Genomic DNA, 12,118 nt, shown 5'->3' on the forward strand with positions numbered 1-12,118 from the left:
CAAACAAAGGCCGATGATGAAATGGAGGACAGGTGAGGATGATAGGGAACAGATGGAAGTGATGAGGGCTGTGAATTCTGGGAAATTAAGTCTGGGGGGAGACTTCAAAATAAGTCTCCCCCCAACGAATGAAACATGAGGGAGAGAGACTGTGACAGTCATAAGTGTTCCTTTAATTAAATGCTGAAAAACCTGTTGAGTTATGTAGCATAGCTTTCAAACAAAATACAGGTTCTTAAAAACAAACTTTTGGAATAAATAATTGCATGTTCAGCTCTCATACAGAACAATGCAGCTGCTTATATTGTTGTTTTTATTTATTTTTCCGAACTGTGAATGTTTTTTTTTTTTTTTTGTTATTGATCAAAAATATGGACCAGTCATTAGTGTTCCCTTTATTAAAGGTTGAAAAACCTATTGAGTTATGTAGTATTTCAGGCTATGATGCCAATCCTGAGCTGAAGCCATTCACAATTTCTTCAAGGCTCGAAATCTATGGGTCAGTTGTATTGCAAGGCCTATTAAATAAAAGCAATTTGTTTCTGAAAATATCTGTGTGATTACTGAATGGTTTTCTTGTACACTTGTATGGCAAATTAAAGTAAAATTAATATAATAATAAGGTAACTAGGATCCATAACAAAAAGTTTATTGCATATTGAATTTTTGTAAATTAAGCATAACATTAATTAAACCATAAATATATATACTATGCAATAGTGACATGCAAATGGTGTGTACAGAGATCAAATTTACTAAGATACCTTTAGTTCACACAACAAATGTAAATAAGTTTTGTCAACTTAACATACATTTCTTTTGTACATGCAACACATTTTTGTTTGCTGAGATTACTTAAGCTTTTTTTTTAGGTAAATCCAACATCAAATTTTTTTTGAGTGAAGTGCAATACACTGAGACAACACTTTTACAGTCCCACACCAGTGTGCAAAGCCATATAAAATGTTATACCTGCTCATGTGCCCATGTTCGCTCTGCACCCTCTTTCAGACATGTGTCCAGGCGGAGTTCGGTGCCTGTAGAGCCGTGCTTTGAGTCGACGCACAAATCAGATGCAGCATTACGAATCTATGGACAGAAAAATGTATCTGTTGAGGATTAAAAAAGGTTAACCTTATCGGATTGTCATTTTATTTATCCCAATATAGTAAATTGAAAGGTTTTAAGTAGGGCTGTCGATTTAACGCGTTAATTTAGTGCGATTAATTTGACAAAAATAACGCATAAAACAAAATTAACGCCATTAATCGCAATGCCCCCGGACTGTAATATGGAAGATTCCTGAGAAATGCAAGCTTGTAGTACCACCTGTTTACTCCATAGGGAAGTAAGTGAAACTTCAGCTGTGTGGCAATGCGCAGTTTATACAGTGATGAAAAACACCCTTGAGCAGCAGAACTACACAAACATGCGTTATGTTCTTGCGTTCAAAACACTTGATGGAGCGCAAATCAGAACTAAGGGATCTCAATATGTTTTCTAAGTATTAAACTATATTTAACTTGACATAGTGACCTAAAAATGTTATGTTTATGGTGCAATGCATCCAAGACGCTACACAAGCATGTCTGACGCTTGTTGAAATTGACGGCCCTTAAATAAGCCCTGATAATAATTCTCGAACTGATTGACAAATTCACTTGTGAAATGGATTGCTGTGAACTGTATGTCAATGATTAACTTATGAACAATAATATGGTAGTAAACAATACATTGTATTCTAAAGCCACTTTTTGTATTGTCTTATTAATGATTAATTCTTCTGCCACAAGAATTTATATATATGTATCATTTTTCAATATTTAAAGATAACTATGTATAATTATTTCATCATTATATATTGAATTATTGTTATATGAGGGGCTTTCTCAGCAAATATTTGTATATGCGATTAATTAATCGGGACACCATGTAATTCATTAGATTAAACATTTTAATTATGACAGCCCTAGTTTTAAGATATAAAGTGGGGTCCAAAAGTCTTTGAGACTAATAAAAATTCTTCTAATTATTATTAGTATTATTCAAATTATATTATCAGCATAACACATTGAGTGAAAAGGTTAATTAAAATATGGATGCATTTTTTAATTTCTAAGTAATTGATTTGTCCACATTTTGCTTTAATACACTCAAGATGGCATGGACTCATACATAAATATGTACAAAACCTGATGTTCTATATTTTTCCAGCATAATTTGAGAAAGTTCCAAACAGCACCTATGTGCTTTAATATAAGCAAGGAAATCTGACAGTGCTAACATGGTCAATGTAAGAAATTTGCTTTTTTTCATTAGTGACCAAAAAAAAAATGCAGAATCTTAAAAATGTCTTTTTGACATTTTTAAAAATGTCTATTTATTTTGTATAACAAAATTTTTTGGGGTTTATTTTTTCAAAATTCTAAACCTTTGTTTATTTACTGGTTGAAATTGTATTTAAAATCCCAGATGATGTTTTTAATCTAGTCTCAGATTTTGAACTCGACTGTACAGCATATTATTCACATGTGGCTGAACAACCCGCACCTCCCTCGACCTTGTTTGGGCAGCGAATGATGTGGTGCACCTGCTCCTTAAGAGTTCCATTAATTCAAAACAGCTGTCAGTTAAAACAGCTGTCATCCATTAACTTATTAGGCAGCAAGGCAGCAAGTCAGCTGCCTACTTTTTCTGATGCAGCAGCAAATTGTACCTCTCTTCAGGAAGCCAGCTTCTATTATTATACTGTATGAACTATAGATTCCATCCCCTACTCCTAAACCTACCCCTAAACTTAACCCTCACAAAAAACTTTCTGCATTTTTACAATAAAAAAAACAAAACATAGTTTAGTATGTTTTGGGGGGGACACTAGAAATATCCTCATAAACCACATTTATAGCATAATACCCTTGTACTTACAAGTCTGTAACATAAATAAATGTCCTCGTAAACCACTTAAACCTACACACACACACACACGCACGCACGCACGCACACACACACACACAAAGAGCCGTAACTAAGAGGATAAACTGTGGTGGAACATATTATGCTGTGGAAGCTTATGCATGTAATGCATAAGCTTCCACTGCTAAAATACTGCACTGCATACCAAGTCCATCTAGCAGGCTGTTTCGTCAAATATGTTTTTCTCACACTCATGCATCTTGAACAATCGATGTGAGGGATTTAGGGGTTTTGAGCTCTTGGCATAGCATGACTGTTGAATGTAATTGGAAATCAGTTGGTAGGCTGCTCAATCAACTTGAAGTTCAGCTCAATGCGTGGGTGAATGTGTGACATACGGCAGATGCTAAATCAGTTTGGCATTTTTTTTCTCACTGTTGACTGGATGCATTTGTTGTTAATTGCACTTAAAACACTTTTAGGTTAATATCAGTTTAAACCAAAGCTGAAAACAAAATCTAATGGAATCAATTCAGTTTCAATGGCAAATGGACACAAAAAGTTTTTTTTTTTTTTGGTGAATGTAATGTAATAACCCAGACAGATGCCTTCTTAAAGTTCAGGTCGCCCTTTTATTGCTGATAATTAATGAGAAGGAAGACACTGCACCCGATTTAAGCTGTGATGTCTTTTAAACTGAGTTGAATACATTTAAAATAAAAAAAACATAAAACAGCAAACTTGAAAAATACAAGAAAATGAAAGTGAAAACCAAGGTCACCCAACGCTCTCCCTTGCCAGTTTATTCTTAAAAGCTTATTTTCATTCCTGAGGTTATAAAAAGGAAACATGTATAATTCATTTTCTTGTCTATTAGCAGTCTCTCTCTCTCGTTTGGACCTTCCTTGTACCTGCTGTCGAGTGATGTTTTCAGGACAAGTTATATGACTTTTTCAACGCAGTAACAAAGACATCCATTACACTCTGATTTATTGCTCGATGCATCCAATTTACTTCAAAACCTATTTCAGAGCAGCTACAAATGTGTTCAAATATTTTTCATGAAGCTCTGTGCCAGGCATATTACAGCTTTTCAATGTCAAAACATTATTCGCTCTGTTCCCTTGCATTCATTTCTGTTTTAAATAGAAACTTTTCCAGAATTTGGCAAGAGTTTGTGCAGATCAGAAAGCAACAGCAAGAACTTTTCCTCTCTCATTATTTTTAAGGGCTGCAAAACAGGTCTATCAACTAACTACCAGTTCATACATAGATGAAAATAAAATAAAATGAAATAAACCCTTAGGAGTTTACACTGGAAGAGGAAAAAAGTAAATCCCACAGAATCAGCCCAAATCAGTGCGGGTCTCTCCTCTCTTCTCCCTCTAAAGCCACATGGGGGTACTCTAAAATGGGCCTAAAAACTGTATTTACCCCATAACAGCCTTTGGCAGAGATCGCTGTGGGATGAAAGTCAAGCAGCTGCCTGAAAATTCTGATTACATTTTTTAAAGTGATTTCAGTGCATTGAAGAGGCAGCAATGAAACAGCTGTGGGGGAGAGTATATGTGAATGTGTGTGCAGGTGGACTGGTGGGATAAGATTTGGTTGCATATGGTCGACAGGCTATTTACCTATCTCACCACCCTGTCAGGCGGGGGTCATGGGGAAATTGACCCCTGTCCTCTGCTAAAGATGTGGACAAGAACCTGATTCACTCTCTATCTCTCTCTCTCTCTCTCTCTCTCTCTCTCTCTCTCTCTGTCAGAGCCTGTAGGGGAGGCTAAGAAAGTCCAATGAGGCTCTTTTATTGTGCAATACATAAGGCAGCATGACAGACGGCCAGCACGGGCAGACCAGCTTCAGAGCGTGCCGTATGAAGCCATCAGCCTGATGTCAGCCTGAAATTACTATCATTTTGCCTCAGGAAAGAAGATATTTACCATGCATAAATTTCCCCAGAGCAGGCTCCCCAGCCACATGCCGCACAGACCTTTTTTTGCAATCATTTTACGGTGCTAATGCAGAGTGAGCCAGTAAGTGAAAGGGATGACATGTTGGTAGCTAATGGACTTGTTGGGCCGGCTCGTCTGAAACTATTGAAACCTAAAGGGCTGTTTCCATTTTCACCATCTGTTTGTTCATTTTGCTGTGGACACATACAAACACTTCACTTTACGGCAAGCGTCAGCCCCGCAATTAATTCTGATGTGAAATAAATTACATTTGTAAATTATTACTAGCCATTTCTGACACATCACAGCAGCGAATTGAGAAAAAGAGGAGATGGTATTTCCTTGTGGGGAATTCATTACGGCATGATGTCTGTGAGGTATGTCTATGAGGTATGTCAGCTGTGATTAAAAGGGCCAGCCAAAAGCACAAGATAGGAAATAAGTCCATGTTTATTAAATGCCCCCACCCCACTGTGACAGACAGAGCAGAACTGTTTAAGGAGAGAATTGGCAAGCCAACCTCTCTATGCGTGTTCCCAAGAAATGCTGTTCTTTTACAGGAAACCCAAATGATAATGAATAGCCTGAATAGCCTGTCTGTCTGGATCAGCTTGATTAATACATGTATAACACAGCTTCTGTTTATTAATGGATTAGGAATCAATGATACAAACAATGGTTATGCTGTGATGTCGCTACATATTAGGGAGCACGGTTTTAAATGAGGGCTGGCCGTCTGCCTGTCTTCAGTGAAAAATATGCTACATCTTACCCGGCAGTGCATCTCATTAATCAATGAAGATTTCTGCATAGCTTCTGTGTCATATGCACATACATACACACACAAACACCTGTTCTGTTTTAAGTGCGTAACTAAAACTTAAAAGGCGATGCAAATCAGGTTGTCTATTTAGCACCAGGTTCTCCAAAAACATGCGGTGCCTGATGGGAGAGGGGCGGCACTCATCCGGCCTTGACCCGGCCCCGGCTATCCTGGGTCAATCGGAGACCAGCGGCGCTGTGGTATCGTTACGTTCAGGGGGATTCAGTCATAATCCCACAGATGGTAGCTTTGCACCAGTGGCTCCTCAGCCAAGCACATGCAGCAAATGTCTGAACCTGCGGTTCCTCTCGTACTGAGCAAGATTACTATTGAAACAACACATCATCAATAGGGTAAAACTAACCTGTCTCACGATGGTCTAACCCCAGCTCACGTTCCCTATTAGTGGGTGAACAATTCAACACTTTGTGAATTCTGCTTCACAATGATAGTTAGAACCGACATTGAAGGATCAAAAAGCGACGTCACTATGACCGCTTGCGCCGCCACAAGCCAACTTTTCTGACACCTCCTGCTTAAATCCCCAAAAACCAGACGGATCACGAGGCCCCGCTTTCATTGTCTGTTTTCATACTGAAATTCAAGGTCAAGCGATCTTTTGCCGTTATGCTCCACGGGATGTTTCTATTCTCCCTGAGCTCGCCTTAGAAACTAAAAGTGTGGAAAAGTTATGCAACCACATATTGGTGAACAAAGAGATGTGAGGTTTAACTAATTAAAGTAGCAAGGATGTCCAAAATGAAAACATTCCTAACAATGTATGTTGATGACTGCAAGGCTATAATCTGAAATGCGCGAGCTGCAAAGTGATCGTCTGTGTTCTGCGACTGCTATCGGGTCCTTGAATAGTGTATAACTTGCGAGAAAGGGTATCTGGTGGAGTTTCTGATGCCCCCGTAGGGAGTTGGTGCCCTACACTGACTGTGTAACATGCATGGAGTGGAGGTACTGTTTCTAATTACGTGTTTTCTGTTGCACAAGGCTCACAAGATGACTCGAAATTATTTAAAGTAAGCTATATTAAAATATATTTTATTAAAATGATAAAAGTTGCTAAGATAGAGGTCTACATCTTATAAATTCACAGTTCCTAAAACTTATGGAAACGCGCAATTATCTGTGATTAAATATTTGAATCTGTGTCCGGGAGGAGGGGGCCTTAAAATATTATAATAGAGAGTGGGTGGGGCCTTGGAGTCAAAAACGCTGAGAACCACTGTTCCATGACACATTTTTTATCAAGTGAACAATTGAAACAAAAATATTACATAGTACAACCCATTAAACCTTCAAGGAAAAATTTAATGGTATCTGCCTTGTCTAAGGTCCATAGGGAACCCATTCACCCACCTCTCCCCAGGCAGCTGGCAGTGGCTCCACGGGTGGGTAATATCTGGCCAGGTCCCAAGCCACAGTTTGCATGTACCATTTGAAATCTTTACACTTCAGGTGTTTGCGTAGTTGCTTCTGAGCGGTCAGGTCGCCGGTGGAGAGGTGGCGGTACTCGGGCCGTCGCTGGTAGATGTATTCTGTGTACTCATCCATCCAAGTCTCTGCCACTCGCTTCAGGTTCTGATCAATGTACAGATGGAACAGCATTAATTTCAACTCTACATATTCATTACAGCTGATATTTGCCCTGAAAATCTCTCTCTCTCTCTCTGATATACAGTATCTCATATACTGTGTGTGTAAGGGATTATCCATCCATCCATGTAAATGGAAATCTACATAGACATCACAAAGATACCAGCATATTGTTTGATCAGCGTGTGCTTTGATTCCTAAAGACATGACTGAGAATAATGCACTAGACTTCTGATTATCCAATGTGATTCCTGTATTCTCCCTAGTAGGCGTCTTTTATTAATATCCATGCAGAATATGAATTAGAGTGTCTCAGGTACACTAGGAATGTAGAACACTATAAACTAGCAAAACTGGGCCACTGTAGAGAAAGTCTCTATCCTTTTGCATTTGATGAAATTAGGAAGTTCTACTCACTCTTGCCAGGCTTGTCCCTGAGGGCACTTTGTAGGGGACATACTTTCTGTAGATGTGGCCCACCCTTGAGCAAGGCACGTCATACATGCTGCCTCCGCACATCCACACCTGGAAAACCATTCACACACACACACACACACACACACACACACACACACACACACACACACACACACACACACACTCACGTAGTGTTTCCATGTTTTATGGGGACTTTCCATAGACATAATGGTTTTTATACTGTACAAACTTTATATTCTATCCCCTAAACCTAACCCTACCCCTAAACCTAACCCTCACAGAAAACTTTCTGCATTTTTACATTTTCAAAAAACATAATTTAGTATGATTTATAAGCTGTTTTCCTCATGGGGACCGACAAAATGTCCCCACAAGGCCAAAAATTTCGGGTTTTACTATCCTTATGGGGACATTTGGTCCCCACAAAGTGATAAATACACGCTCACACACACACAAACACACATTTTATTTTATTATGTTTTCATGGTGGAACTTCAATTGTTTTTATACTGAGCTACCCCTACCCATAAACCTTTGTGAAACCTTTGTGAATGTTTTACATTTTCATAAAGGCTTTTAGTATGCTTATTAAAGGAATAGTTCAACCAAAAATAATTTCATTAAACACAAAAATAGGTTTTAGGCAAAATAACAACCAGTCATTGTTCCCTTTCAAAAAATGCAATGAAAGTCAATGGTACTATGGCAATTTGCCTACCATCTCCTCCTTTGTTACACAGATTAAATTTTTTTTTAATTGTTTTGGAAAAACATCAGGGTTAGTAAATGATGACATAATTTTCTTTTTTGGGAGAGTTATCCCTTTAAGCCACTTTAGGATATTTCAACTGTTGCATGGTCCCCACAATGTACACAAAACCTGACTCCCACACACATATACAAGCATTTATACTACTTCACAGTATATACAGAGATGTTTCTGTCCTGCATTCAGTGAGACATTTGAAAAGGAGATACAGTAATGTGCATAAAAAGCATCACACATCACATCTTTGTAAGCTCCTATACAGGCAGATTGGGTATGTCTCAGTGGGAATATGTGGACAGACTACCAAGAAATACTGCTGTGTTTCAACATCGTGTTCAAACCAGAAACAAGCAATGTCCTCGCTGTGGGCTCCAATTATGAATTGACTGGCGCGTTCACTGAAGAAAAGAAGCAAAACATAGAAAGACTTCCAACTGCCTCTCGCTCCAAACTCAACTTTTTCTCTCTTAACCAAAAGAACAGAGAGATAAAGAAATAAAGCGAGGTTTTCAACTCTGCTTCCTTTCTGCCATCTACAGTCAGTCTATCTCTTCCTGTTGCACTAAAGGCAAGACTTTGATGTGCCTGTTCGTATTGAGTATTGGCTCAAGCATGGTGCAGTGTGGGCTCAGCTAAGGCCACTGACACACAGAGGGAGGTGAGACAGCTAAGGGGAGGGGGATTTATATAGCCTCTAGTCTGACGAGTTCTGGCTTCTCACTTCTTCTCCTCATCTCTAGTCACCCGCTGGGCCTGAGAGAGCTGTCTGTGTGCCGATATTAAACCACACAGACCTATCTCTCCAGCCAGCAGAGGGTTAGCGGTCAAGCTAACTTCACAGGGACTATTGTTATGGGTAGAGAATAATTTGAAACATCAGTGCGCAAAGTGAGTGAGAAAAAGCCTCTCATCTGAGGATAAATGAGAAAGCCATGTAACAAATGAAGGTTTAGGAATAATTTTCAAATTTTGTTCACAGGCACTTTCATCATAAAACATGGAGAGATTACTTTAGATATTAAGAGCACTTGTATTGCATTTAGAAAGCTGTCAAAGTCAAACAGATGGATGAAACTTGGACAGAGCGTGGCAGAAAACCAATCGATGGCATGAAGCCAGGCCTAATCTGCCCATATTTTTACTTCAGGTCGTAGATGCATGTTGGATCCTGATGGAGACACTGTATTACAATACCAGATTTCTCAAACAGTCTGAACAGAGTCTAGCTGTGTTTTTACATTTTATAACTACAACAATATTTAAGGTCAGCTGTTAATCGTACAACTTACTGATCAGACAAATACATGCATACAAAATGAGAGGAAAATTATTTTGCTCAGAGTTGCTTTTTCAAAGCTCAGAAGAATTATTGGACCTTGTTTATCTTTCATTTAAGTAACAACTTTGTCGTTGATGTTCCTTCTAAAGTCCCTCAGAAAAAAACAAATAAGAAAGAAAAAATAGAAAATTCTTTATATTCAGTAATCATATTGCACTATACATTGAATGTGAAACTCAGGTATTTTGAGTCTGGAAAGTTTTTGATGAGAAATGCTTGAATTCATATTGAAATCTCTCAATTTCGATTGAAAACTCGATTGAAAAGGCCAATCTAAGCATAGTTTGAGACATGGTTGAGATCACTTCTGAACCTCTAGGGGAGAAACATGCAAAACTACTTGGGTCCTTTTCTTCAGAGAAAAAATCTTGAAGCAGGAAGCTTAAGCAAAAGTCTGAATTTAATCTCAGTTTATTCTTACTGTTGTCTAAAAACAACTGAGATATTAATGGGATTTCATTTGTGATTTTTCTATCTTATGTGAGGGGGAAAAACATTCTGTCATAGGAGAATTATTAAAATAACACTTGAACAGTTTAGCTTCTAAACTATTTTTGCGGTTGCCATGGTTTTCAGGAGAGCCAGAGAGAACAGTGTTCCAATAACTAAGTTCAGTGCCAGCACAATTGAGAGCATAATGAAAAAGAGTGGTGTGGCAGGTATGTCAGAACAGATAAAAAAAACACTTACCACCTGCCGTATCACCATGTAGCTCAAGACCAGTTGCTCACTGAAGCTAAGCGGGGTTGAGCCTGTTCAGTACCTGGATGGGAGAACTCCTAGAGAAAACTAATGTTGCTGTTGGAAGAGGTATTAGGGAGGCCAGCAGGGGGTGCTCACCCTGTGGTCTGTATGGGTCCCAATGCCCCAATACAGTGATGGGGACACTATACTGTAAAAAGGCACCATCCTTCAGATGAGATGTTCAGTAGCTCAGTGGTAAAGATGCTGGCTACCACCCCTGGAGTTCGCTAGTTCAAACCCCAGGGCATGCTGAGTGACTCCAGCCAGGTCTCCTAAGCAACCAAACTGGCCCGGTTGCTAGGGAGGGTAGAATCACATGGGGCAACCTCCTTGTGGTCGCTATAATGCGGTTTGTTCTTGGTAGTTGCACGTGGATGACGTGGTGGATGGCGTGAAGCCTCCACACGTGCTATGTGTCCGTGGTAACGCGCTCAACAAGCCATGTGATAAGATGCATGGGTTGACAGTCTTAGATGTGGAGGCAGCTGGGAATCATCCTCTGCCACCTAGAATGAGGCGAGTCACTACGTGACCACGAGGACTTAAAAGTGCACTGGGAATTGGGCATTCCAAATTGGGTGAGAAACGGGAAATGTCCACAGTGTGATGCTAAAAGCGAATGATTTGTTTTTCTCAAAGACAGATGAGGTTTTTAAGGTTAATACTCTAGCCTAGCAAGTTTTAAATCACCAAAACCTACCTCTCTACTCTAAACCTTGAGCCTAAACCAACCTATAGTGTCATTTAAAGCAAAAATGAGATCAAAAACAGAGGGGATTTTAAGGTTAATGCTCTATTTAGTTGTAAACGAATAAAACCTACCAGCCTTTCCAAAACCTTTAACCTAAACATAACCGATAGTGTCATAAAAAGCAAAAGTGATATGAAAAATGTTATTGCTGAAACAACCACATACTTTTGTGGTGCTTTTATGACATTTTCGGTTCATGTGTCGGCTCGTGTGCTCTTCAAGACTTTCTGGTGAAGGTGGTCGACCAAAGAAATTTAGCTGGTTAAGATAGTTTGGCAGCTTACATGGTGGCAACCAGCATCCAAAAGACAACATACTGGTCTGTTTAACAGGGTTGTAAACATGTTTGAGAAATAATTAATTATTTGTGAATTGCAGGACAGATTAATTAACTCACCTTGAAGGATATTTCAAACTGCTCGCCTCCCCAGATCTCAAGGCCTGTGTCATAACCTCCCAACTCCCAGAACCACTGGCGGTTTACAGCAAACAAGCCTCCGGCCATCACAGGAGACCTGCAGGAAGGAGGAAAGGCCAACATGCTCTATTTTGGACTGATTCTTCATTAAACCTGGAGAACAGTGTGTAGAAGGTCAAAAAAACCACAGGAGAATCTCATAAAGTAACTTCATATTAATTGCAGTGTATTAAAAAAAAGAAAAATTATGAATTAGTTGTGTTGTATTATCTCTCACTTATAAGTCACTTTGGGTAAAAATGAATAAATCAATAAATGTAAATGTATTGATGATATTGTCTTGGTTACATACCTAACCTT

At 39.0% G+C, this 12,118-nt stretch overlaps 1 protein-coding gene across 1 annotated transcript in view; it reads right to left on the minus strand.

The window, feature by feature from the left end:
* Positions 1 to 12,118, minus strand: part of LOC127651188 (polypeptide N-acetylgalactosaminyltransferase-like 6) — a 388,215-nt gene that overhangs the window by 12,518 nt on the left and 363,579 nt on the right. Inside the window, exons 8-11 of the mRNA XM_052136900.1 lie at positions 11,738 to 11,855; positions 7,717 to 7,824; positions 7,063 to 7,284; positions 973 to 1,089 (exon numbers count right to left, since the gene is read on the minus strand). Of these exons, the coding sequence (XP_051992860.1) occupies positions 973 to 1,089; positions 7,063 to 7,284; positions 7,717 to 7,824; positions 11,738 to 11,855 (565 nt within the window). The remainder of the gene's footprint in view (positions 1 to 972; positions 1,090 to 7,062; positions 7,285 to 7,716; positions 7,825 to 11,737; positions 11,856 to 12,118) is intronic.

The sequence above is a fragment of the Xyrauchen texanus genome, chromosome 11, assembly GCF_025860055.1.
Source record: "Xyrauchen texanus isolate HMW12.3.18 chromosome 11, RBS_HiC_50CHRs, whole genome shotgun sequence".
NCBI lineage: Eukaryota > Metazoa > Chordata > Actinopteri > Cypriniformes > Catostomidae > Xyrauchen > Xyrauchen texanus.